At 35.4% G+C, this 27,130-nt stretch overlaps 2 protein-coding genes across 3 annotated transcripts in view; one reads left to right on the forward strand and one right to left on the reverse strand.

Annotated features, from left to right (window-relative positions):
- The first annotated feature begins 15,329 nt into the window (after positions 1–15,329).
- Positions 15,330–16,055, forward strand: LOC145667856 (uncharacterized). The gene has a single exon (XM_081735288.1). The coding sequence runs from the start codon at positions 15,330–15,332 to the stop codon at positions 16,053–16,055; it is 726 nt and encodes a 241-aa protein (XP_081591414.1).
- Positions 16,056–20,868: 4,813 nt separating this feature from the next.
- LOC145668776 (uncharacterized) overlaps positions 20,869–27,130 on the reverse strand; it is a 75,226-nt gene continuing 68,964 nt past the window's right edge. For both annotated transcript variants that reach the window (XM_081736938.1, XM_081736939.1), the window contains exon 4: positions 20,869–23,818. In XM_081736938.1, the coding sequence (XP_081593064.1) occupies positions 22,247–23,818 (1,572 nt within the window). In that variant the 3' untranslated portion in view covers positions 20,869–22,246. The remainder of the gene's footprint in view (positions 23,819–27,130) is intronic.

Here is a 27,130-nt window from a genome sequence, read left to right on the forward strand (position 1 = left end):
TCAACTGTAAAGAAATGTCACGCAACGAAATTCTCATCTGATTTTTCATAGGAACAAAATACGAAAATAAATGCTTCCAGGTTCTTGCCAAGGTCGCGCTTCAACCTTTGCATTACATTTAAGAGCTACCAACAGATGTCAACACACATAAATGTCGCGACATGTGAGATGTTCATTAAACAAAATAGTCGCGATATTTGCTGCCTATATATGAATATCAGTAAATGATTACACTAGATTTAATGAACATTTTATAACAATTGACCAGTTATTGCCCCGAAAATGATATTTAATCTGCACTTTGTTCTGCTCCTGTTATTATCTCACAATAAGAGTACTTAATACTATTTAATCTCTCTAAATTTAACAAAATACAAATGTGTTTGTCTTCATTCTTTTCGTCTCTATTTTCTGCTGTTTAGATTGCAGCCCCGTTAATATTATTCATCCTATGCTTATTTATGAGTTTATTGTGAATTACTATCATTAATATGCCTTCTGTCCCTTTCAGATTCGAAATCTACTCTTTCATAATAATGCTAATGTGCAGCTTCATGTAGAGTATGGTAATTTAGTTATTATTGGCCTTAATCTATAATTTCCTACCCGCCTAAACGCATTATATAATTTCATACCTGAATGGCATAATCTATTGTTGAAACGTACCACTTAAACACAGACTGGTGCAAGTATAGAATAAGCGCTCCACTGAAATGCATTTGAAACCGTAATTTGAAATTACTGTTTGACTGCTGCAATGACGCCATCTGACGAGTAAGTAGTGAAGGAGACAGCAATGTGTAGGGGGAGAACCGTGTTAAACATGGTAATGTCAGAGGACCACATAACAGCATATCATACTGTATGAATTTCATCCGGGAAATTCAACCAGCAGCAGTACGTAACATCAATACCGTATATGGTCAGGGTCAGAGATTTATTTGTGAATTTTGTAGGAGGAGGAAATGTCTATGCAAGATTGTGTTCCTTATAACAGAACAACTTTAAAGTCGGGTTGGGACAACGTTATTTTTAAACCTACCTACCTTAAAATTATGCTAGTAGTTTGATAGGCGGTCCCCAAGTTCCATAGTTTTTTTTTTTTTTTTTTTTCACCTTTTTAAAAACAATTTTATAATAAATACGGGTAGATGCGTTAGATAAGATTTGGTTAGATAGATTAGATTACATGCGTTACTTGCCTTGTTACTTTTTGTCCTACTACTGAGGGCAAGTGTGCAGCATCCAGTAAAAGCCATATAGTTGCATTGCAATCTGCACAACTTGTTGTAACAAGTGTCACACTCCTACGTAAAACAGTTTTGTTATGACAAATAGTTCTTTAGTCCGTTCTGATCTGGTCTTTGAATACCAAATTCCTCACCCGAACAGTAAATACGATAAAAGGTAAAAGTGTACTTTCAGCAGAACAGTGATAGGTGCACATACACTTGAATCTAATTTTATTAAATAGAAGTTGAAAGACGGTAGTAGGTGTCATTCCTTATATCATAAACTAGCAGCGTTCACCCCGCTTCGCTGCGGTCACCCCGGAACGCAATAAACTTTGTTACTTAGATAATTTTTACTTTTTCGCTTTCAAATTGCAGTAAATGTTAACATTATAGCGCCTGTCATTTATGTTAACCCGCCGAGTGACACGGTCATGCGGGTTGCATATAAATACGTTTATTTTTATACCTATGATGAACTAACAAAGGATTTGTACGTTATGGACACTTGAATGGTCAATTATCTCAAGACACTGGTAATTAAAAATTAAAGTGATATGATAAAAACCATCTAGGGTCCAAATCCTAATAACCCCCCAAAAATGAAAGAAATTGGTTCAGCCGTATTAGCGTGATGAGCTAACAAAGGATTTGTGCGTTCTCTTTTATATAATAGATGAGTTTTGGCACTTGCCCCTTGTACTTAATAAAATTAGATTCAGGAGTGTGTGACCCTAGCACTGTTCTGCTGAAAGTAAACTTCTGGTCGACAAAACATACTGGTATTAAAATGAATCCAGGATTGAACAAAGACTGTAATCTGGTCTCAGAAGAATCATGAGTATATATTAACCCTTTTCTGCGTGATTTTTTTTTCTTTTAGCGAAAAAAAAAAAGGATTGGAAATCCTTATATGGGAACTTGAAAAATGAATTAAAACTTGAATTTTAGAGTTTTCACTTAATTCCGACGAGAAATAAGTAAGTGCCATATATGGCACACTTACAACTCTCAAAGAACATGCTAGATGACACTAAAATCTCTTATTCATACAAGTCAATATCTCACACAGCAGACAAAAGTCATTTGATGCCTTTGATAAATCACAAAAAAGCTAAAGTGAAAAAAAGGGTATGTGCCATATATGGCACGGCATGAGGTAAGGGGTTAAATAATTACCAGTATGATGCTGCCTAGGAAAAAAATTCTTTTCCTTTTCTTTCACTTTTACTTTCGAAATTGAAATAACCATTGTAGTCTACAATATTTACAGTTTTTACAACAAAATCACAAGAAAGGATTGACTGCCGATTCCACCCTGAGTTAAGCTGAGGCATGACTTAATGGCGTATTATCTAACACTGTCTTTAGAAATTAACAATACTTTCACATCGTACCTCACTTTGAATAGTGAAGCAATAGGAGGTTGGTTTACATTGGATATCGTCTTTTTTCCGTTGGTTTGTCGGTAGCAGCATGATGTCCACTTTTTATCCAGCTGAAGGCATACTTTTCTGCAGTGAAAGAAGTAAAGTCTAGTCCATTAACGTATATGGAAAGAAGAGATTCAAGGGTTTTTACAGATAAACGTGTTCTAGCGTCAGTATGCTGTAAGTCCAAGCTGGAAAAGCGTCTCTTACACTCTGCAGAAGGAACTGGAAGCAATTCTTCGGGAAGCAATGCTATAAACAAGACCAACATAGCTCGCGACAAAACATACTGAAAAAAATAAAGAATCGCTTCTAAAACATGAAGTTGAATCGTTGTACTTCAAAACAGATTATAGCTTAAGAAAGGGGGAATATATCTTCCCAGGCTGGGAAGACTGAATTAAACCCAGAGACAGAGAAGTCAAAACATAAGGGGGAAATTCCCAGGCTTCCCTGGTCAGGGTACTGTGGATGTGCGGAAGTGCCAGAGATTTCGGTCTGGACAAGGATGTTATGTGAGCAGCGATAGGGGTAAATCCAATCGGCACTCTTTAACAACTGGTAAGTGAACTCCGTCATCCATTCAACTGTTCATCAACTGCAGAACCTCGGATACATGTCGAAACTCGATAAATGGGTACTCCGTGCATTAACGCCTCCACAGTAACAGTATCAAATGGACATTTGCAGTTTCCTGCTTACCCCTCACATACATGAGCCATTTCCTGGAGAGAATGATGACAGGGAATGAAAGCTCTGGCACAATATTTGGAACAGTAATCTTATATTTTGTTCCTTTCCCGTGGTTCTTAATAAATATTACTTCAGCCACAATATATATATAAACGAACATTAGAACGTAAATATTATTTATTTTTACCTTCATTTAGTGTTTAGGATACAAATTTATAAATCCTTTAACTCATTTGTTCTGAGAACTTCCAAATCTTCAATCTATCATCTTTCTATTTATTTAATTCAATACCGTAACTAAGGAACAATAATACTCATTACAATTTCCTTTTCTTCCTTTACAAAATCTGCTTCGTTATTGCACCTCTGATCTTATTCCTAAGACCAGTACAGATAGATAATAGTACAACATAATAATGAAATATATAACATACAACATACCGTTGTATATGGCGTCACGAACATGAGTTTCATTTATTGATTAACAATAAATGAAAAGAATCCTGGACCGTAAAAGAATACACATTTTGAACAACCCTTGTATATATATCTAAGATTACATTTTACATCAATATCACATATATTGATCTCATAATTAAGCATATTCTTTAGCCTCACGTTATAATACTGATAACAAGGTGCATCAACAGAAAAATTACAATAATAAAACGGCCCACAATTATTTTTACATTCATTGGGATATATTCACTATAATGTATATAGTTTAATTCATGAAATTGAGCATAATTACAAAGAGTTAAATATAAACATATTCTCCATTAAAGTTGATCCATTTTTTTAAAATTCCTTTAACATCATTAGGATGTAAACACGGAATAAACATACTACACGAATATACATATAGAACACATAAATGATTATTGAGTATTTATAGTATTGTGAACGCAATAAAACCATATAGTATACATTAACATTGAAAGAAATAATTGCTATACTAGATAAATAGTTAAAGATAAAATAACATAAAGCAAAATACAATAATTAAGTTATATAACTATAAAACACTGCTTTTATCTTATTTGAAATTAAGTTCCCTCTTTTAGACATTATTTATATTAACTTTACTTATAATCTCTGGAGGGACTACAGTTTTGACTAAGTCCATCCAATTTCTTGATGATTAAATGGTTCTGTTAAATCACATTGTATTCCGCATTCTTGAGCAGAATCGGATCGGTTACGTGTAGACACAGAATTTGGATTTCTGTTATTATAAATACTACCACCTATGAATCGATTTTGTGCAAAATTACGATAATTGTTATTTCGATTATAATTACGATGATTATTCCTGAAATTCCTATTACTATTTCTACCATTAGGTTGAGTTGAATTACCAGTACTATTTAGATTGCTCGCTCGGTCATTAAAACGATGATTATCATTTCTTTGTGAGTGAGAGCTATTTCCATTCTGTACACTTAGATTGCGAATATGTGCATAATTAATAGGATTGCGGCTAAGATTACCCTGACCTCTATTGGGATTTTTATTGTTCTTCTGCATTAGATATTGGCTCTCAAAGTTCTGCACTAGCATATGACCATATGACTAAAATTGACACATTGTGCAGACATTAGCATTTGTTGCAATCGGAACGGTAATAGGATGCGAATAGAAGCAATTATACGCGATTCAGGATGATTAGGATTTAGATCTTTTAATTCATTATACGTCGATACTACAAATTCCGTGACATTCTTGTGACTTCGCGGATCAAAGACCTTGGTACGTAATAAAGTATCTCTGTTGGTAAGGATAAAGTCATTTTCATAATCTTATATATAAAAGAGAACGTACAAATCCTTTGTTCCCTCATCACGCTAATACGGCTGAACCAATTTCTTTTATTTTTGGGGGGTTATTAGGATTTGGACCCTAGATGGTTTTTATCATATCACTTTAATTTTTAATTACCAGTGTCTTGAGATAATTGACCATTCAAGTGTCCATAACGTACAAATCCTTTGTTAGTTCATCATAGGTAAAAATAAACGTATTTATATGCAACCCGCATGACCGTGTCACTCGGCGGGTTAACATAAATGACAGGCGATATAATGTTAACATTTACTGCAATCTACTATGGTTTTTATCATATCACTTTAAAGCGAAAAAGTAAAAATTATCTAAGTAACAACGTTTATTGCGTTCCGGGGTGACCGCAGCGAAGCGGGGCGGGTTAACATAAATGACAGGCGATATAATGTTAACATTTACTGCAATCTTCTATGGTTTTTATCATATCACTTGAAAGCGAAAAAGTAAAAATTATCTAAGTAACAAAGTTTATTGCGTTCCGGGGTGACCGCAGCGAAGCGGGGTGAACGCTGCTAGTTGGATAATAAAGCAGTTTTAAAATCCGAATAAGCATGAAGATTTTCTCGGATTGCTTTGAACCACGTTAAACATGGTGGCTTAGGACGTACGGAAGGATCTTCAAGAATTTTGACTCCTTTATTCCTATTAATTCACATTCGTCCTCAAACTTTTCGATAAATACCCGTGCAGGAATATCATCGGGCGCACCACTAAATTTTGTCAATGATTTTACCTCGCTAAATCGCAAAGGTTTGCCATTATTATAGGATTTTAAATATTTATATTTACCATAATATTTTGGATTCCTACCAGATGAATGTTTCTTTCTTCTTCCATCTTCGGTACTTCCTTCGCTATATCCCGACGACTCACTATCCTCAAAAACTCGATGAGGTGTTACTGGTTCTGGTTCCTTAAAAAGAGGCTGATATCTATATCCGCCGTCGTGAGGGATTACTGTTTCTGAAGCCTGATTTCTATGTTCACCGTGGGACTGATGTCTATGTCCACCGTCGTGCTCTCCCTTAGTAGAATTGTACAACTCTTGAAAACAATTCATATCCTCTCGCAGTTCTCGGATGTGAAAAGTGTGCTCATTAATCACTGATTCCATTACTTTAACCACATCCTGTATTTCAGTATAATTTTGGGACACTCGTTCCATCTTTTGATCATATTGCTTGAATCTCGTAGAAATTTGCTCCTCCATTTGACCTTCTATTTTGCATTGCAATTGGTCCATTTTATCTTCAAGTCGTTCCTCAATTTTGAGTGGCAGTTGCTTTATTGAGTCACCAAATTGTTGATGAGTTACCTGCCAGAATTCCTCAAACTGTTGTTGAGATACCATTTTCTGCTGGAACTCTCCTAACTGCTGATGAGTTACCTGCTGGAATTCCTCAAACTGCTGATGAGTTACCTGCTGGAATTCCTCAAATTGCTGATGAGTTACCATTTTATGCTGGAATTCCTCAAATTGCTGAGTAGTTACCATTTTCTGCTGGAATTCTTCAAATTGTTGTTGAGTTACCATTTTCTGCTGGAATTGATTCATTTGACAAGATATCTGCTTTAAGAAATCGGTCATACTTTCAGGAGCAGGAATCTCCCTTTGTATAAGTCTTTCTTGGACACCTTCTGTTTCCGACATACCTCTATGTATTTGTTTATCACTTCTTAGAACGGTAATACAAATATTGGGCTCAATTGTGTTCGTTGTTACTATACTTCGAAACGAAACACTAATTCCCGGTGTGAAGGCACCATTTATTTTATGGAACAATAATTCTATATTTTGTTCCTTTCCCGTGGTTCTTAATAAATATTACTTGAGCCACAATATATATAAACGAACATTAGAACGTAAATATTATTTATTTTTATCTTCGTTTAGTGTTTAGGATACAAATTTATAAATCCTTTAACATCATTTGTTCTGAGAACTTCCAAATCTTCAATCTATCATCTTTCTATTTATTTAATTCAATACCGTAACTAAGGAACAATAATACTCATTACAATATCCTTTTCTTCCTTTACAAAATCTGCTTCGTTATTGCACCTCTGATCTTATTCCTAAGACCAGTACAGATAGATAATAGTACAACATAATAATGAAATATATAACATACAACATACCGTTGTATATTACACCCAAACCAGTAAATACCTAAAGAATGAGGCCAAACAGGAATAATCCATGTTGAGTTCTTGCCATGTAACCAGACAATCAATGCAGATGTCCGTTGTCTGCAGTTTGAACGCCTACGAACTGTATTGTCAGAGAAACGTCCTGCTCTGATTAATTTAAAGATATGATCATCCGTGTGAAAGATGAGGATGAGGTGAGTCGAACAGTGTTCTAGTTCCTTCCGAAACCTGTGGCGCATTTCAATGGGGAATTCGAAAACTGGTTGGCAGGTGGCGAAGTGTTAACACGAGTCCGATGGAGACTATTTTCCTGATTAACAGTAGTGTTGCAGGTAAGTTATCCTTCTTTTCCTCAGGGTGCAAAAGTATGACATTACTTAATTGGGTGACCTGGTACCTGAAGAATGAGATTCCTTTGTAGTCAAGTTAACGTTGTCTGCTATTCAGTTAAGTTGGACTAATTAGTACTTTAAGGAATACCTGATTATGCTGAAATAGTCCTATATGAGTATACAACTTTTTTTCCCCCTCAGCTGTGTACACACAACTATGATTTAAAAAGAAAATATATTATTTACGCTAGTTGTGGCTTATGGACGCGAGAGTCCGGTATACACACTTTTAATAGTATACTATGTTCACTGAATTGCAACTACCTGATAGTTAGTTGGTTTAGTTCGGCACAAAAGGATCGATTCGGCAATACCCTGTAGATATTTAGTGAATTAAAATTAATTTAAGTTACCAATTTGTACGAGGCATCTCATAGCAGCATATTTTCATCGCGGATGCTGTCTTGATGATAAAAAAATATTTGGGATGTATGTGGTCCATTAATGTTTTATATATACGATGGATGTTAAACTGGGTCGTACATAGAGGGCTCTTTTTCCAAGAATTCTGTAAACCCTGTCCGCCCCTCTAAACCTTCCGCTAACTAGTCTCCGCGACATGTAGTAGAGATTATGATCCCTTCTGGCTAAAAACGAATGTTGCCTCAATTCCTTTTCCTTTTTCCTAGTTGATTTTTTTCTTTAATTTTTGTTAACTGAAAATAGGAAGGAAAGCTTTCTCCTTATTTTGCCGGACTTTTAACTACACAAGTGGATCGGAGGTACGGCAACTCTGAAAGCAGTGACAGCTTACACGCTCGCGAGGACTAACCGAGGGTTGTGGGGGTGAAAAGAAGCAGTGGTTGGGGAAAGCCCTTTAAGGCTGTTCCGATGTATATTACGGAGGTCCTTAGATCTTAACGGTATATGTCAGAAAAAAAAAATCATATCGTGCATCCACCTCCACAAGCCTGAACAATACAATTCAGGACATCTTTCAATATGTGGCGGTCTAAATTAGCATGTATGTTCAGGCTGAGCTGAGGAGTATAATGAGTTACTTGCTATGAGTCGTTACTGTCACATAGTGTATGGGTCTTAACGCACCCATGGTTGTATAGCTACTATAATCTCCGGATACTGATATTGCGTTCAGTTTTTACCAGTCACTCGATACTAACCTCATTGTATAATTTTCCATGCATCGTTATAGTTTTGCTTTGTGGTGGTTAATGGCGCATTTTCATGCCTTTTCTGATACGAGTTCATTATCACGGATCTTAAGATAACGTTTTTTGAAAGACAGTCGTTTTATTTCCTCCCATACCTTAGGTATTTGATTCAATGCGTAGCCTCGTATGCTTTCTTAACACTGCCAGTAGTCGCTGTAGTTCCTGATATGCTAACCTTCAAGAGTAGTCTCCGTTGTACTTGAAGAGGTGATTCCAATCCACTGAACATTCAGTGTATAATTATAAAGGGATAAAAACAAGTATTTTAAACTAGGTGCTTGAAACCAGCTTTGTCTCCTTTGTCCGTACGAATTCTGTCAAAGGATTTTAAAACCAAAATAAATAAAAACCATAATTATATCTGTTTTATATAGTTGCGAAACATGGGTGCTTTTGGCGTGGGGGGAGTGGGTTGGAATGCAGACTGAAAGTGTTTGAAAATAAAATCCTGAGGCGAATATTCGGAACGGAACGGAACGGGAATAGCGGAAACTTCATAACGAGAACTGCATAATTTTTATCATTTACCTAACATTGTTACGACCATAAAGTCTCGGAGACTCAGGTATGCAGGTCGTATAGCCAGAATGGAAGAAAGTAGGAATGCTTTCAAAACTTTAACTGGAAACCCAGTCGAATAAAATAAAAATAGAATAAAGTAGAAAGACCTAGGTTCAGATAGGAGGTAAAAGCACGCGTTTCCTGAATTCATCCGAACTTCATCAACAGAGGATTTAAATGATCAAATCATCGATGTTATTTTCTACAGAAAAGAATTACAGCAGTACCTCTACCGTTAATTTTCTTAATCGACTGCACAGTGTATACAAGGACAAAAGGCTACAGAAAAGATTAACACGTTCAGTCGAAAGGACGAGGTGAGCTGAAAAATTCCTACGGTTGTTCTCTTTAAATTGAAGTTAACAAATAAGTGTTGCCATATGGAAGCCTCATATCTTAATATGTAACTGTGTTAAAATTAATTGAATCCTAATTGTGGTTAGTGGCAATGCGATGTACTTCCAAGACAATTACGTTGTAATAGTTTCAGTTAGCATTCTTGTGTCATTAAAAGTAGAAAAATGCTTCGGAAGTTTTTCAATATTCCAATAATTTCTGCTGAATTTACGATGAAGTAACGCCGAAATATTCAAAATGATCGACCCAATACCGGTACTCATTTGTGGTTGAGTTGATTTTTCGTGCGTAAAACAACTTTGGGACACAAGCCTTTTGTGGCAGTGGAAACTGTTGATTTCAACCAACGAATTCTCACTTCTAATTCAACTACAATTTATGATTGCTAATTTCGTTGGTCCAACCAACCAGTATGACCAACGTTTATATTTTCGGTAGTTAAGCTAGAAACTGGGTGTAAATTTGTTTCATTTTCTGATGAAAATTCATTGGTTTAAAACTACTGCCAAAATTTTGATCGAAGTGGCCATAATTTTGAAATGGCCCTCCTTCGTTTATTTGAATAGTACAAATATTTTCTTGGGTATACAAAAACTAGACAAAATTCTGAGCTAGTTAAAATTCAAATTTGAAGATGATATACTACAGGTGATCGAAGTGGCCGAAATTTTGAAATGGTCCTTCTTTGTTAATTTGAATGGTACCATTTTTTTTTCTTAAGTGAATAAAAATGGACAAAGATGTCGCACTACAACTAAATGGTCCCGAAAAATATTCTAGAAGTTATCTTTTGAACCAAAGGATTAAAGTTGAAAGATGTTAACAATTCAAAACAAAATATATTTTGCAAAGTGTATGCTAAACAAGTAATATTTTTAAAGTAAGTAAGCTTGTTTTCAGAAGAGAACATTTCTATTTTGTTCGACACAAAAGCTCAAACTTCAGCAGCGCTCTATTTTTTTTCCTGTCTTATATTTTCATAGCAGTTTCAAGTCTGCTAAGGAGTTTATAGAACTATGAAACAACCCAGATGTGTTTATATATATATTCATATTCGACAGAGTTTATCCCAAAGAAGCCGTTGAAAAAATGTATTTCGGGAAGAAATGAATAACCCTTTTGAAAATGAGCTCTAAATATATATTAAGTAAAATATGATATTGTTATAATTTACACATACGATCAACTAATTCATAATGATCATAAGCTCTTAACAGAATTAATAGAAAAACAAATACTATCAAGATAAGACGAAATTGTGGCAAAAGAACAAGAAATTATGATAAAAGAAAGATATACATTAGAATCAAATTGGGATAGTAAACTTGAAAATGTATCTTTCAATGACGATGACGGTTATGATGAGATAAATTCTTAAGTGCATATTGTTTAAAATATCTTGCCGTCTTTGGTACTCAGAAACCAAGTCGTTATTTTCTTCCTTATATGAGAAAGATCTCGTGGGTAACATACCCAAAATGGCTGACACATTCCCACGTTGAACTGCGACACTGATCCGTTGAATAAGGAAAGATTTAGATCGTTTATCTCCCGATATAAGTGAAATACGATGGCCGATTTCCTTGATAAAATTAGCTCCTACTTGACCCCAAGTACCACTTGACTCGATGGTAATTGGAACAAACCAATATTTATCAACGAGATTAATATATTTATTCCTCTTGTTGGTCTCCTTACGAGCAGCTACGAGACCTGCGCGTGATGATGAATGTGCAAGATTGGAGAGAGCATAAGTATCTGTGCAGGTGAAGTCCCAAACTAGAGCTTTCCTTGTTTCCAGGGCACTAAAGTCATTCCATCTGATCTTTTTCCGTCTGAACGACTGCATCCGTTTGGTTCTCGTATTGATGGGACACCTGCAGATGTGAAAGCTCTCAAAATGATATCGTTCACACTTGAGTGCCGTGATATCTACCTGCGCTGCTCTTGCATGATAAGTCATGTAAGCCTCTCTTATCGACGAGAGCATTACAAGCACGACAACGGTGCGGTTCGCAAATATCTACTCCTAACCGCAGAGCTACAGTTATGCGAAAACTTTCGTTGCTGAGGCGTAGACCAACAGAAGATGACGGTAGAGCTTGAAGCCATGCACCGTTTTCAGGGGACGAAACAGTGTGGAATCTGGCCTTGTCTTTGATCTTATGAGTTGATTGTGTTAATGAGGAGAGATGATGTTTGACTATGGGTTCGTCCCAGGCCGATTGAAGATTTCTTTTCTCGTTAGCCGGAGGAGCAGACCCCACTAAATTAGACCAATTGTCGATGCAGTTTTGTACCTCAGAATCTGTGTCCAATTCGACTTCTCTCTGTATCAGAGTTCCAATTAATCGACTTGAGCCATAGAAAGAAGCAAGAAATGACGGCTTAGCAACATTTGTGGCTCGACAGATTCCGAGACCTCCATTTCGGACTGATAATGATGCTTGTAACCATGATTCATTGCTTATGGTGCAGTTGAGGATAGATTCCAATCCTGTCCTTATAGTATCACCAAATTTCTCAAGTAAATCCTCTTCACGCCAGGAAGGAGAACATCAGAGGAAATACTGTAATCTTGGTATTGACAAAGAGGCTCGCAATAAATAAAACGCTGAATGAGCTGAGATTTTTGATAAGCTCTAAATTAATTAAAATATTTGCTTTACAAAATCTAAAAGTTGTCACAGTAATTACTTTCTGAGGTAAGAAGATAAGTTCTCCTTTAAGGAGTTTATGAGAGTATTTAAATATTAGCTTGAGTTGCTTTGATACGCACCTCGGTCTCTCGAAACGTAACTTTCCTACTAAGTCTTCTGTTACGTTTTCGATAACTTTACCTTCTTCCCATTCATGTTCCATGTCACGCTCAAATCACTTTATTCCATTTAAAGTATCAATATTATACATTGTAAATTAATGGTGTTTGAAATGGACAGTGTTACGCTAGAAGAAAATATTCTAGGATATACACATAATTAGATATAAAAACTAAGTTCAAGTGGATTTATTTTCTTTAAACAAGAACATAAGTGGGTCTATGTAGAGTAATTCTGATACAAAATTAGTGCCATACTAAAAAGTTCGACTAACATATGTTTCATGCAGTAGGTAGGCGTTTAGTATGACGCTAATTATAGGTCCAAATGACTCTGCATAAGGCGGAAGGTTTTTTAATACAAGCTTTTAATACAGTTAAAACTGCCTTCAACAGGCTCCTTATTAAACGGAAATATTTCACGGTCCCATGAATTTAAAGGTTAAAAAAATGTGTTATATTTTCTTGATTAAGCGGAACCTGTGTTGCGAACAACGGATGTTAAAATATACTTTTTAACGGAAATTTTCAAGTTATGGAATGCAGCGTTTAGAAAAGTTTTAGATATTCTGTGAGAGGTTAGGTATATGAACTATGTTGTCTGTAAAGGTAATCGTTTACTTGTTACACATTTAACCTTTAGTCCACCGCCATGTAAGGTCCTAGATACCTTGCGAGTTTTTGAACGAAGTGCAATTTACATAGTAATTTCCAAATACCAGTAACTCGTTCTTCTCTAGTTGGTCTAGAGGCATGAACAAGGAACATAATATAGCCCTACACAATAGATCAAAAGGGAGCCAAAGAGTAGAGGGAGGAGCGCTGAAAAGGACATATCACGTAAAATCACGTAAAAAAGACATATCACGAAAAAGGACATATTAATCCACGTAAAAAAAAAACTGCTAATTGGCTGTTTTTATCGTCCGCACAAAACTAGTCCTATGGCCCTTCTGGAAGCCTGCCGGGATTCAACACAAGCTTTACTTTCGGAAGGAGATGTTTTACTTTTTGGTGACTTCAACATGCACATCAAGTGGTCCGAAGAACGAATAGCTATTCCCACTGACCTACAAGAGACTTGGTTCCTGGAAAATTTTATTCATGGACTGAGACTCGCCCAACACAATATGTACAATACAAAAGAAAATAGGATACTAGACTATGTGTTGTCTTCGCTCGATAAATGTGTTATCACTCCATCACTTAATCTGTTCTCTTCTGATCATGAAAGCTTGGAGGACTTATTCCACATAAAAAAGTTCACAGAATAAAGAAATATTACTCATCTAGTAAGCATCGAGCTCCCCTGTGGAGGAAAGCCCCTTGGGTTGACATTAATCGTGCCCTATTTCTTATTCCATGGGACATTCTTGAAGTGGGTTCTGTCAATGAAGCCCTCGATTTCCTCAATGATATTGTACATGCAGCATGTGAAGACTTTGTTCCTAAAAAGAAATGTAAGTCTAGTAGGTACCCTCCATGGTTTGATTCGGAGGCGCGATCTGTTTTAAAAAACAAAAAAAAAACTGTCATGGACATTGTGAAAGCAACATCCAAATGAGAATACATATAAGAAATTTTCTGAGATAAGACGTTAGTCAAAACAGTTGCTTAAAATAAAATATAAAAACTATATTGCCAGTATAACATCTGATATTTCTACAAATCCAAACAGATTTTGGTCCCTGATAAATTCAAGAAGAAGTGATTCCCCTCATTCCTGAAGAGATTTTTCACGACTCGATTGTAGCAACTGGTGAAAATAGAGTTCATATTTTTAGTGATTATTTCTACAAGAATTTTTGTGTTCAGACTACTCCTACGCCGCTTCCCCCTGTTCAGCAAGTATGTTCACACTCGTCTTCACTCAGTACTTCTCCTGATGAGGTAAGGCATCTTCTTTCTTCTTTACCTTTGAATCGTTCTCCTGGTCCTGACAATATCAGTTCAATCTTCTTACGTAATACTGCAGAATCTCTGGCCAACCCTTTATCACGATTTTTAAATAGATGCTTTAGTGAAGGTGTTTTCCCTAGATCGTGGAAACAGGCTAATATTGTACCTATTTTGAAATCTGGCAGCGCGAACAATGTTTCATCATACAGACCCATTTCTCTCTTGCCCATCCTTTCTGTGGTGTGCGAGAAAATAATCAAAGATAGATTGCATAAATTTGTTTCACCCTACTTAGATTCTGCTCAACATCGCTTTCTTCCTGGCAGTTCTACTCTCACAAATTTATCTTTATTACTTTCGGAAGCAGTTAAATCTCTGTCCAATAATACATAACTTGATGTAATCTATCTAGACCTAACTAAAGCTTTTGATCGCTTTGACACTAAGCTTTTTCTTCATAAACTAGCACATAGATTTAATATTCACGGCAACTTCTTCTCATTGTTACGAAACTATCTCACCGACCATAAACAACGTGGTGTTCTCTCTGGATCTGCTTCGAATTTTGTTCCTGTTCTCTCCGGTGTTCCGCAGGGTAGTGTTCTGGGCCCACTTCTTTTCCTTCTCTTCATAGATGATCTCCCGTCTTATCTTAAGTTATCTGACACCAAAATTCTTCTCTTTGCAGACGACTGCAAATTATTTCGGGAAATTAGGACAGCTCAAGATGTGATTGAACTAAAAAAAAAAAAAAACACTCAGATCTTCTGGACTGGTGTAGCATGTGGAATCTAAAAGTAAATCTCTTAAAATCTTCTACTATTGCATTTTCACTAAAGAAAAACAAAATCCCTTCTACCTACTTCATTGGAGATGATCCTATTGCTAAGGTCTCATCTCAGAAGGATCTCGGGGCTGTGTTCGACGAAAGACTTCTGTTTACTGATCACATTGCTGCCATGACCAAGAGTGCTATGCGATTATTAGGTCTCCTGTACAGGTTTACAGAGATTAAGGATATTACAGCCTTAAGTATATTCTATAAAACGTTTACTTCAACCAAAATAGAGCATTGTTCCACCATTTGGAGTATGGCTAGCGTATCAAATCTCTCTCGCATTGACTCAGTTCTAAATTTCTTTCTTGCCATTGTCAGGAAAAGGATACCTTCTGTACGCTGTTTGAGTAAACCTGAATTGTTGACTGTTCTTGGCATCCGTACACCTTCATCTCGTCATATGCTGTTTGATATGATGTTTCTTCATAGGATTCTAAATGGGAAACTTAGAACTGAAGAACTAATCTCTAAATTTAATATTCGGGTACCTGCAAGAAGAACTAGAAATAGTGAAGTACTTCATTGCAACATGCCTCGATTATCAATTATTCAGCGTTCTTTGTTCTATAGACTGGCTTCTGAATTTAACTCCATTGCTTCTGACGTGGATATTTTTAAATCTGAGAATGTATTCCGACAGGAAGTTATTGCTACACTTATGGAACCTTAGTTTTATTTCAATTTGTTATTGCTACACTTCAGGGGCGGATCCAGAACCGACTTCTGGGGGGGGCGGTGGGTTGTATACTGCTAGTTTTAAGGGCTCCAAACTTTGGGATGGGTTTTATTTATAAAATAAGAAAGTTTATTGCCATTTATAAAATAAGAAAGTTTCCTCTTCTGGGGGGGGGCGATCGCCCCGATCGCCTCCCCTGGATCCGCCCCTGCTACACTTATGGACTTTTATATAGCTTTTTGTTTATACTTGTTATTGTTAATTTTATATTCTATGTTATATAGTTTCAGTGTAAAATGGCTGCCTTGCTGTATCTGGAACTTTGGCAAATAAATAAATAAATATAATCTATTTTCTGTCTTGGCCTTTGAAACCATATGTATTTTTTTTAAAACTGTAAGTTTTATGTGTATTAATTCGTAGCTTAGATGAATATTGTAATTGAATACGGTAGGCCTATGTACAACATTTTATTTTATCTCACTATGCCCATTATATGTTTGTACCTTATTTATTTTTTAAAAGCGTAGATCTATTTTCGTTAACTTCAAAACCTTTAACGGAATTTTTTGCGAGTCCTGTTTAATTTCGGTAGGCAGGTTTTACCATATGCTTATGCCAGAAATGTTTATTTACTTTTATATATATATATATATATATATATATATATATATATATATATATATATATCGATAGATGTATTTTGATTTCACCAACTGACTGTCAGATGTTTGAACCCGAAGAAACCAAATGTATTCAAGAAGCCTTGGACGTTTACGGAGCTGCAAACATAAAAAGCGACCTTCATTTTATCAATACTCATTTCAGTTCAATTTCAAAAATCATTATGAGAGCGATAATTAGGACTTTGTAGAGCATTTGAGCTGTTTGATTCAATAACGACACAGACGCCACCAAGACCAATCGGACAAGCATTTCTTCGAAATGCAGTCAATAGACGCCAAAAATCCTGAGACAAAATTCTTGTCCAATGTAAATAAGATCCGATGTAAGCAACGACGCATGAATTTCAGATTTATCGGCAAGTAACATTGCTTCTTTGAAAAACTGTCCCTTGACGACCCGTGACACGGAAGGCACATTTTCGATGTACAGTAATGTTTTGACTCATAAATGCAGGTTTTTCCCAGAAAACACCGAAAACTACGTAGTTATGCATTGTAGCATGAATGCATCATAGTTATACACTAAGTATATGTAGTTCAGGTCTGTGAAGTTGGCCTACCCAAATTAGCTTATCCACTTTTATCTACATGAGCCGTTAGTTCCCGTTAGTTCTTACTAAAGTTACGTTCCGCGATTTTAAAGAAATTATACAAAAAACCAATGGGTAGGCCAACTTCACATTTGAAGTTAGCGTACCCAACAAGCTTTGTCACATTTTTCGTCACAAATCGTTAGTTCCTCGTTCGTTCTTACAAAAGTTCTGTCAGTTCCGCGATTTAAATATATATATATATATATATATATATATATATATATATATATATATATATATATACAGTAAAACCTGTCTTCAACGGACCCTTTATTAAACGGAAAACTGTCTTAAACGGAAATATTTCACGGTCCCATGAATTTTGGAGAACAAAACGTGTAAAACTCCCTTCATTAAGCGGAAACTGTGTTACGCGGACAACGGAAAGAAAAATAAACATTTAACGGAAAATTCTGAGTTCCGGACTACAGCGTTTAGAAGATGTTTAGACATTCTGTGAGACATAAACATTACACTGTCTGCGATAAAATTTTCGTTCTTTTGTTAAATATTTCTGTACAGTGTTGACCTTCCCCAACCACTACTCATATTCACCCCCACAAATTGTCCTTAATCCCCGCAACTTGATCAAGAATCATACGGAATGTCGGAGAGAAGAAAACGAGATAGAGGAAGAAGAGTAATACGATACCGAGTTCCAAGAGTGTAGAATAAATACATATCAAGATTCTATTCAGAAGTTTAAAGGAACTGCAAAAATTTGCCTTACGAAAAAAATGATTCTGATTCACTTAGTATAATTTCTCAGGCTAAAGTGTATGCGGAAAGTCAAGCAGCCAAGCAGCAATGTACACAGAAGACCCTGCTTGGCTATTAGAAAAATAAAGAAAACGTCTGCATAGCATATTTTGTATTCATTTTAACTTTTTTGTGTACTTATTCGTAGAAGAAAGAAGTACTGTAATCGAACAATGTACGTACAGCAATATATTTTCTCAGTATGCCCCTTTATAAGCATGTATTTAAAAAAAAAAAGAAAGGAAAGATCTACCTCCACTAAACGGAAACCTGACTTTAACGGAAATTTTTGCAAGTCCCGCTCGATTCCGCTAAAGACAGGTTTCACTGTATATATATATATATATATATATATATATATATATATATATATATATATATACAAACCATTGGGTAGACCAGCGTACCCAATAAGCTTTCCCACAATTTTCGACATGAATCTTTAGTTTCTCGATAGTTCCCGTTAGTTCTTACAATAGTTCCGCGATTTTATACAAATTAGAACATAAAAAAAATGTGTGGGTAGGCAAACTTCACATGTGAAGTTGGCGTACCCAACAAGCTTTGATACATTTTTCGACACGAAACGTTAGTTCCCGTTAGGTCTTACAAAAGTTTCGTTAGTTCCGCGATTTCATACAAATTAGAGCAAAAATAAAAGTGTGTGGGAATTCTAACTTCACATGTGAAGTTTGGGTCAACAAGTTTCCCGAGCTTTCTCGACATGAATCGTCAGTTCACGTTAGTTCTTACAAAAAGTTCCGCTAACGTAACTTGTAAGAACTAAAGGCAACTAAAAAAGAACTAACGATTCATGTAAACTGGTTCGGCATGCCAAGTTCACATGTAAAGTTAGCGTACCCATTAACCCTTTAAGTTCCAGTGACATCCATGTGCATGTCATAAAATGCTATAGCACGCACATAGGAAAATGACATCTGGAACGTAAAAGGTTAATTTTTATTTACATAGAATTTGTATAAAACCGCGGAACTAACGTAACTTTAATAAGATCTAACGAAGAACTAGCGGCTCTACGCCAACATGTGAAGTTAGCGTACCCACCATTGTTTATTTATACTCTAATATGAATACAATCGCGGAGCTAACGGAACTTTGGTAAGAACTAAAGGGAATTATAGAAGAACTAACGAACCACGTAGTAAAATGTGTTTAAGCTGGTTGGGCACGCCAGCTTAACATATCAAGTCAGCCAACCCTTCAACTTTACTTAAACTCTATACTTTCCCAAATTGACGGAACTCTTTCTAAGGACTAACGAGGAACTAACGATTCATGTCGAGAAATCTGGGAAAACTTATTGACCCAAACTTCACATGTGAAGTTAGCCTATCCATAAATTATATTTATGCTCTAATTTGTATAAAATCACGGAACTAACGGAACTTTAGTAAGAACTAACGATTGATGTCGAAAAATGTGGGAAAGCTTGTTGGGTACGCCAACTTTACATATGAAGTTAGCCTACCAACACATTTTTCTTTTTGCTCGAATTTGTATAAAATTGCGGAAGTAACGGAACTTTCGTACGAACTAACGAGGAATTAACGATTCATGACGAAAAATGTAGCAAAGCTTGTTGGGTACGCTAACTTCACATGTGAAGTTGGCCTACCCTTTTTTCTTTTCTTTTTATTTCTTTTTTTCTTTTTTGGTATAATTTCTTTAAAATTGTGGTACTAACGAGGAACTAAGGGCTCATGTAAATAAAAGTGGGTAAGCTAATTTGGGTAGGCCAACTTCACAGACCTTTGTAGTTCAAGTAATACAACTTTTTTCCCTACAGATAATAAAATTCCTAATTTAATTTTAGCTTTTGATTGGAGCATATTTTTGTAATTTTTAGTGCATATTTTGCCGTGTCTTAGTGCATATCGATCCGAAGTCTATATAAAACACCGTGTGCGTGGGTTTTCTCGGGGTTCTCTTGTTTCCTCCCACTTTCTTCATTCAACCATTTCATTTCTTACTCATAATCACGGTCTCCTTTAGCCTAACCGGCATAATCGTGGGACGTAAAACTCAAAGATTTCATTTCATTTCATTTTCCGAAGTCTATATATGAGTAATGGCAAAGCAATTTGGGGTTCTCTGGGAGTTGTCTCCGACACCTTGAGCCTCGTTCCGTAGCGGTTTGCGTCAACGCAACGAAAATTTTATTTTATAGTATTTTGCGATAGTTGGCATAGCTGTTATAAATACTTGTTTCAATATTTGGGTTCCATTGCCAAGGCTCTTACAGACTAAGACTCCTTCGTTGGCTAATCGCCTATTTCAGCGTTCTTTGTTACTCGGGCAGTTTCCATTTACTTTGATGAGTAGGGTTACCACCCACCAATACTTCATGCAACAAATGAAGGTAGAAATATACCATCGTTTTTTCCGTAATAGTAAAAGTCTGGCTAGTGAAGAGAAAGTCATATTTATCTACTTGATAAAAGGAAAGTTTTTTTCTTATTTTGAAGATTTATAATAACGAGGAAACTAAATTCCAATAAAATATATTATTATTATTATTATTATTATTATTATTATTATTATTATTAATAATAATAATAATAATAATAATAATAATAATAATAATAATAATAATGTAAGGTGTTATAAAGGCTAGTGGCAGCCCAAGCCAGTATTGGGTTAATTGGTATTTCAATTTAGGATTGTAAAATCATTCCAAGCTTACGAAAGATATGAAAAATTAAAAGTTGTCTCGCCGAGGAGCACAGAAGAACAAAAGTAAGAACAATGTTTTGTTGAAGAAAATGTATTTATTAACTTTATGTATTTTGTCTGTCAGTTTGATAATGTAGCAAATGATATACAGTAAATTCTCATTAATGACAAGATGTATTTTGAGTATAAAATATAATTTGACATTAACTGCTTATCACAGTGATTACATTATCCTCAGTATATGTTTAATAAAAATAATAATCTGTTTATATTCAAATATTATGAGAAAAATAATTAAATACACACTGGTTTATCATATACAATATCCGTACATAAGTTAAGTGTGCCACCAAGGAGGATTCAGAATTTATGATTTTCTTGACTTCCAAACAACACACAATTGATTTGTTCTGCAATTGTTTAGAATAATGTTTAGAATAATATTCACACTTCATTTTGCTATTTTTCTGTGAGTTAAAATAACAATAGCACATTATCTAGTTAGAATAACAGTAGCACATTATCTAGTTTCATTGATTAAGTAACTGTCGACTCAACTGATATTTGAGTTTTGCTAATTGTTCTCGGACTAGAAAACAATAAAACTTGTAACCTGTTAATAGTAATGTTCTTAATTTTTTTAATGTTCCTTCAAATACAATTAAAAGAGAAAAAACAGTAAAATAAACGAAGAAAATAGGCACTGTTCAAATACTTATAATCAAATTACAGTTTTAAGAAATCTAAATAGGTATTGAAAAAAAGATTTTTTTCGTTGGATCTACTCGTAATTACATAAAAATGTAAGTATAACTATCAATATCTTTTCTCAGGTATTACATTTGAAGAATATTTCATTTCAAAATTGTAGTTGATATACCTAGGTACAATGTTACCAGTCTTCGTAGTATATAAATTCTGTGTGTTCAGAAAAGAATGAAAATCTATGCTTCATACATTGTATAATTATCTATGCAGTCATATTAAAACTGAATTTGAACAAATCAATTTGATTTTAATGTTTAAAAAAAGTTTCACGTAATAAAAACTATAGTCTAACACACAAAGTAATAGATAGTAAAATAAATCACACAATCACACTTATTCCAATCGCTTTTGAGCTAAATATGATGTACCTATGTATCAAACAAACCAATTATGTACAAAAAATTATTAAGTGCTTTTCTAAACACTGCAAGACTGTTCCAGTGTTTCTTTTGTGTATATCTGTGCGCTGTTAAAACTATTGTACAACGCACATCGACAGAAGATAGGTGTTTCGATTTGTTCGATAAGCTCACTTTATAATGCAATGTCTTATTCTTCTTGTTCTTTCTTTATTTAACCTTCGAAAGCAAATTGCATTTTGTACACTCAGTTTCTGCTTTATTTCAGTAGAATAAATTATAACTGGTATATATTGTGACAACGTTATCATCTTGGTATAATTTACCTATTGGTTCCCATTGCTAATTGATGGAACCTCATTTTCGTTGTTACCGTTATCATCTTCGGCATTCACATAAGGTAATTCGGATTCAGGGATATTCTTTTTCGTATTGAGATCCGCTTGCTGCTCTTCTATTTGGTCTTGGATGGATAGAAAACTTTCCCTAATACTATCCAGAGCTTTCGCTAATCCTGCTTTAATGAGATTAAATTCCTGAGTTACCAACGATAAGCGTCCAAGGAGGTAGTTCAAATTATCATCGACTTCGCTCATACGACTCGTTATCTCTCCAACTTTTCCTTCCATACTGTCCATTGTCTGCAGGCTGCCATTGACATAGTTTTCAGTTTGGTATTGTAATTTGTCCAGCATGCCTACAGATTGCGACAATTGCTGGTACATTACACCTATTTGCCTCCAAACTTGGCTAATTTCCGATTCCATTTTGGTGGAAAGATTTGTTAGAGCACCGGTTTGGTTCATTAGAATTGTTGCTGATATATTGTCGAAGCGCCGATTTAGGGTGCTATTAAGTTCTGTACCTTGAAGTTTTACCATGTCACCAACTTCTAGAAGGATTTGATGAATTCCATATTCAATACGCCGTTTAGTATCAAGAACATTATCTGCTGTTTGAATTAAAACCTTTTCTACGTTGTTAAGACCTTTTACTTCGTTCAATAATTGTGTGTAGCTACCTTGAACATCCCCATAAAGCGTTTCAGTCATAACGCCATTATCCATAACTGTCTTCATGAGATCCTTGTGTCCTCGGTTCAACTCAGTTCTGATATCTCTAAGTTTACTATCGAGTTTAAGTGCACTTTTCTCTGTGCCTGCTAACAGTTCATATTTCAATTCTTGTAAACTCTCCTGAGTTTCATTAACAAATTGAGTGAGATCAAATTGTGTCATGTCTGTGTGGCTACGAATAGATTTTAAGTCTGTAGCGGCTGTTTCCATCATATTATGAACCAGATGTAGAGAACGCTGATGTCCTTCAAGAGCATCTAAAATGGCGTTTTGAAGATCATCATTAACGCTTGAGTCCGTAGTGGTAATTGAGTTGCGAACATTACCATTCGTGTCGTTACTGCTCGGAAATTGAAGAGGTGAGAATGTTTCTGTATTCGTTGTGAATTGTGTGAGGCGTTCCTCGAATTGATCCAAACGTGAATCGAACTCGTGCAGCACTCTTTCTGTGTCGGCAATGTTCTTCCTCCATTTAGACTCTGTGTTCACAAGATTCGCTGATGCAGCTCTTAATTTATCTGCTTCCGTGTCACCTGACTTCGTGAAAGCTTCGATAATGCCAGCACTTAATTTATCAAGTCTCTCGAAGCGGCTGTTTAGCTGTTCATTGGTGTTGTTCAAGCGAGCTGATAGTTCATCCATACGGGTTTTAAAACTAGCCTCCAGCTGTTCGAATCGTTCTTGAACGCCATTGTTACTTTCTTCTGTGTTACTGCCTTGTACGAGTTCTTCCAGGTTAGTCATCCACGACTGTAAAGATCCTCTGATTCCGTCCATTGTATCTGTTGCTTTTTGAAGTTGGATTCGTTCCCTTTCATCTCGCTGTAAAATACAATAAGAGAGGTATTATGAAAAAAATAAATAAATAAATTAGAACAATATATCAATTTACATATGTCAGTTGCTCGATATAAGGCTTTAAAGAAAGTTTGAATATGTTGGTTATTTGAAACTCAATATTTCTTTACAGATATCGAGGTTATATCAGATGGGATCTACTATTTAAAGTGGGGTCACAATAATACTATTCAAAGTGGAAGTTTGTATTCGAGCCAAGTGTCCCTACCAGGAACCACGCGGACAGAAGGCACCTATTTTAGCCATTATGACAAGGAAGAACTTCGAACACAAACTGATTATCCATGGGGAGCTACTTTTTTTTATCTTACAGATTTAGTTCCGTGTGATGTCAATTATATTAAATTTGTTGCAAGACCTTAGCTATTTTGACACCAATTAGTGATGTGTCGGCCAAGTAATGTCTAGTAGTCGTAAGGCTTTGAAGGTATTATAACTACGGGCTAAGGTTGCCAACTGGCCTGCTTTTCATCGGCGTGGCCGGAAATATTGCTGTTATTTTATTAAAGCCGGTGACCGGTACAAACTTCTTACCAGCCTCTTTATGACCGTTTTTTTTTTAAATTTGTATCTAGTTCGAAACAGTTTGAATTAATTCGAAGTATAAATTTAAAAAATCACTTTCAGTCTGTAAATCCAAAACTATCACCTTTCACCATCTATCAACGATTAATATAGGCCTATTTTGTTAATCCCTTTAGATAATTTTAAAGTGATGACAGGGACTGCATCAGGGAAAATTTGAAATTTACTTGTAAGGAATTTTATGCATTTATTGAGAGTCGAAAGGGACTTCTTGGGGGAGAAAGGAAAGGGACGTCAGGGAACTTACTGAAGGTGAAGCATAAGTTTAAAAAATAAATTTCATTTTCCAAATCCAAAATTTTCACGTAGAGATTAATATACTTTTGTTCATCTGTTTCGATAATTTTAAAGAAGTGGCAGTTACTGGTAAATACAATAAAGTGATCAATGCCGATTTCAGTTTCTCATTTATAGCACAATTTATCTATTAAGCTTATTATTTGTGAATGCATTAAGTATATGCAGAATACAGGTAGTAATAATTTTTGTTCACGATAGTACATTTCCTTCCCATGGATGGGTCCGAACAAGGATACTTCACACTTAGGCTAGTTTTAGACTGGAAGCATTTATCGTGGCAAAAATCGTATCATCGTCAGAGCCGTAGCTAAGGGGTGGGGGGGGAGAGCGGGTCGGACGCCCCGGGCGCTGATAGCAAGGGAGCGCCGAACGAGCAAGAAGAAGGGAAATGTGTCGGAAAAGAGTAAACGATGCGGCGCCCCTTAAAAGAATTGGCGCCCTATTAAATCAATATTGTTGTCAGCTTGCAAAGAAATTCATTTGTTAAGAATTTTCTTGCTCGCTCCGCTCGCAACCCAAAATTTTCAATAAGTCACATTAAGCTTTCACTTATTATTATATATTATTTGTTAATGACGATGTGATATACAAGGTGTCGAGTAATGACTTCTAGTGTACAGGAGCGTTTTCAAAATCGGAAACGGTCAAAGTCTGAAATACGTGTTCAGCGTTGTGATGGTAATGATTTTGCTTAATTAATCACGCTTTTCTATACAATCGGATTTATCACGATAGTGAAAATGAAGGTATGAAAATGAGAGGAGTGAAGAGACACGTAAGTTGCTGTTTGCGTGGGAGTATTAAAAGTGTAGGTAAACAAGGGGAATAATAACATATTCGAAATCGTAGAGTAGGGGGTTAAAAGAGTCAGAACTTAACCCAACGAATTTCGTCTTTTTCAAAGACAAATCACTACTATTGATTTTTTAAAATTCTATTGACATATGAAATGCTTCCAATTTAAAGGAATTTATTGGGGCCATTTCTCCATCAACTAGTTGTATCGCCAGGATATGTTTTCTGTGCATACGTATCAGTTGTACTCTGTTTTATCTATCTACACACAGACAAAACATAAACCTTCTGAATTTTCGTTATATTTCACAAACTTTTTTTTAACCGTAAAAGAACTAACTAACTCTATGGCCTATAAAACCTGGAGGTTCAATGCCACGTTCATAAAATCTCTTGAATGACTTCTGACCTTACCCAACTGAATCCAGTTTCTACTTTGTAGTCCTATTTCTGTGAGATTCATCTTAACATTGTCCTTCCATCTGCGTCTAGGTCTTCCTAATGGACGTTTTCCGATTGGATTTCCAGTCAAAACTTTGAAAGTGTTCCTACTTTCTTTCATTTTCGCTACATGGCCTGCCCACCTAAGCCTCCTAGACTTCACGACCCTAACAATCTTTAGTAAAGGGTATGAATTATGCAGTTCCTCTTTATGAAGTTTTCGCCATTCCCTACTCCCCTTCTTCTTGGGTCCGAATATTCGTCTCAGGATCTTATGCTCAAATACCTTCAGTTTGCGTTGTTCCCTTAAAGTAAGCGGCTATATTTCGCAAAAATACAAAGCAAGAGGCATGATTATCGTTCTGTATATTTTTAGCTTCTATTTCCTTGACAGAATTCGCGACTACAAAAAATTTTGAACCGAATAATAACACGAATTCCCTGCTTTCAGTCGACATTTAATTTCTTCGTCGATATGATTTTGATCTTAGATACTCGAAAGTATCCACTTTATCGAAAGTATTATTTGATACTTTGACCCATCCATAATTTGCAGAATTACGATCCCAGTGTACTTCCATGTATTTAGTTTTTATCTGCATTTACTTCTAAACCTGCAATCATTTAATAATGTCTTTGCATTTCTTTCTATTGTTCTCCTATCAGACTTACATCATCAGAATACGATATAAAATCGTGAACACCATTCAGCTCTAGGTCTTGGTTGCTATCTTTGATTTTCTTTATAGCGTACTCCAGAATAAAGTTGAATAATAATGTCGACAACGCATGTTCTTATTTCAGGCCATTCTCGACGAGGAAGCTTTTGGACAAGAATTTTCGTACTCTATTTTAGGATTCGTTTAAACATCTTAATTAATCTAACTAACTTTTTCGGTATTCCAAATTCTGCAAGGATGTTGTATAATATTTATTTCCTAATAGAATCGTAAGCCTTTCTAAAAGCAATGAATAATTGATGTACCGGTGTATTGTATACCCATTTTTTTTTCGAGTATTTGTCGAATGGTAAATATCTAGTCCATAGTTGATTGATTTTGTCTAAATCCACACTGATAATCTACAATAATTTCATCTTCGTATGGAATCAATTTTGATAATAAAATGTTTAGATGATTTTATAGGATGTTGACA

This window comes from Thermobia domestica, chromosome 13 (assembly GCF_964235325.1).
Source record: "Thermobia domestica chromosome 13, izTheDome1.hap1.1, whole genome shotgun sequence".
Lineage (NCBI taxonomy): Eukaryota > Metazoa > Arthropoda > Insecta > Zygentoma > Lepismatidae > Thermobia > Thermobia domestica.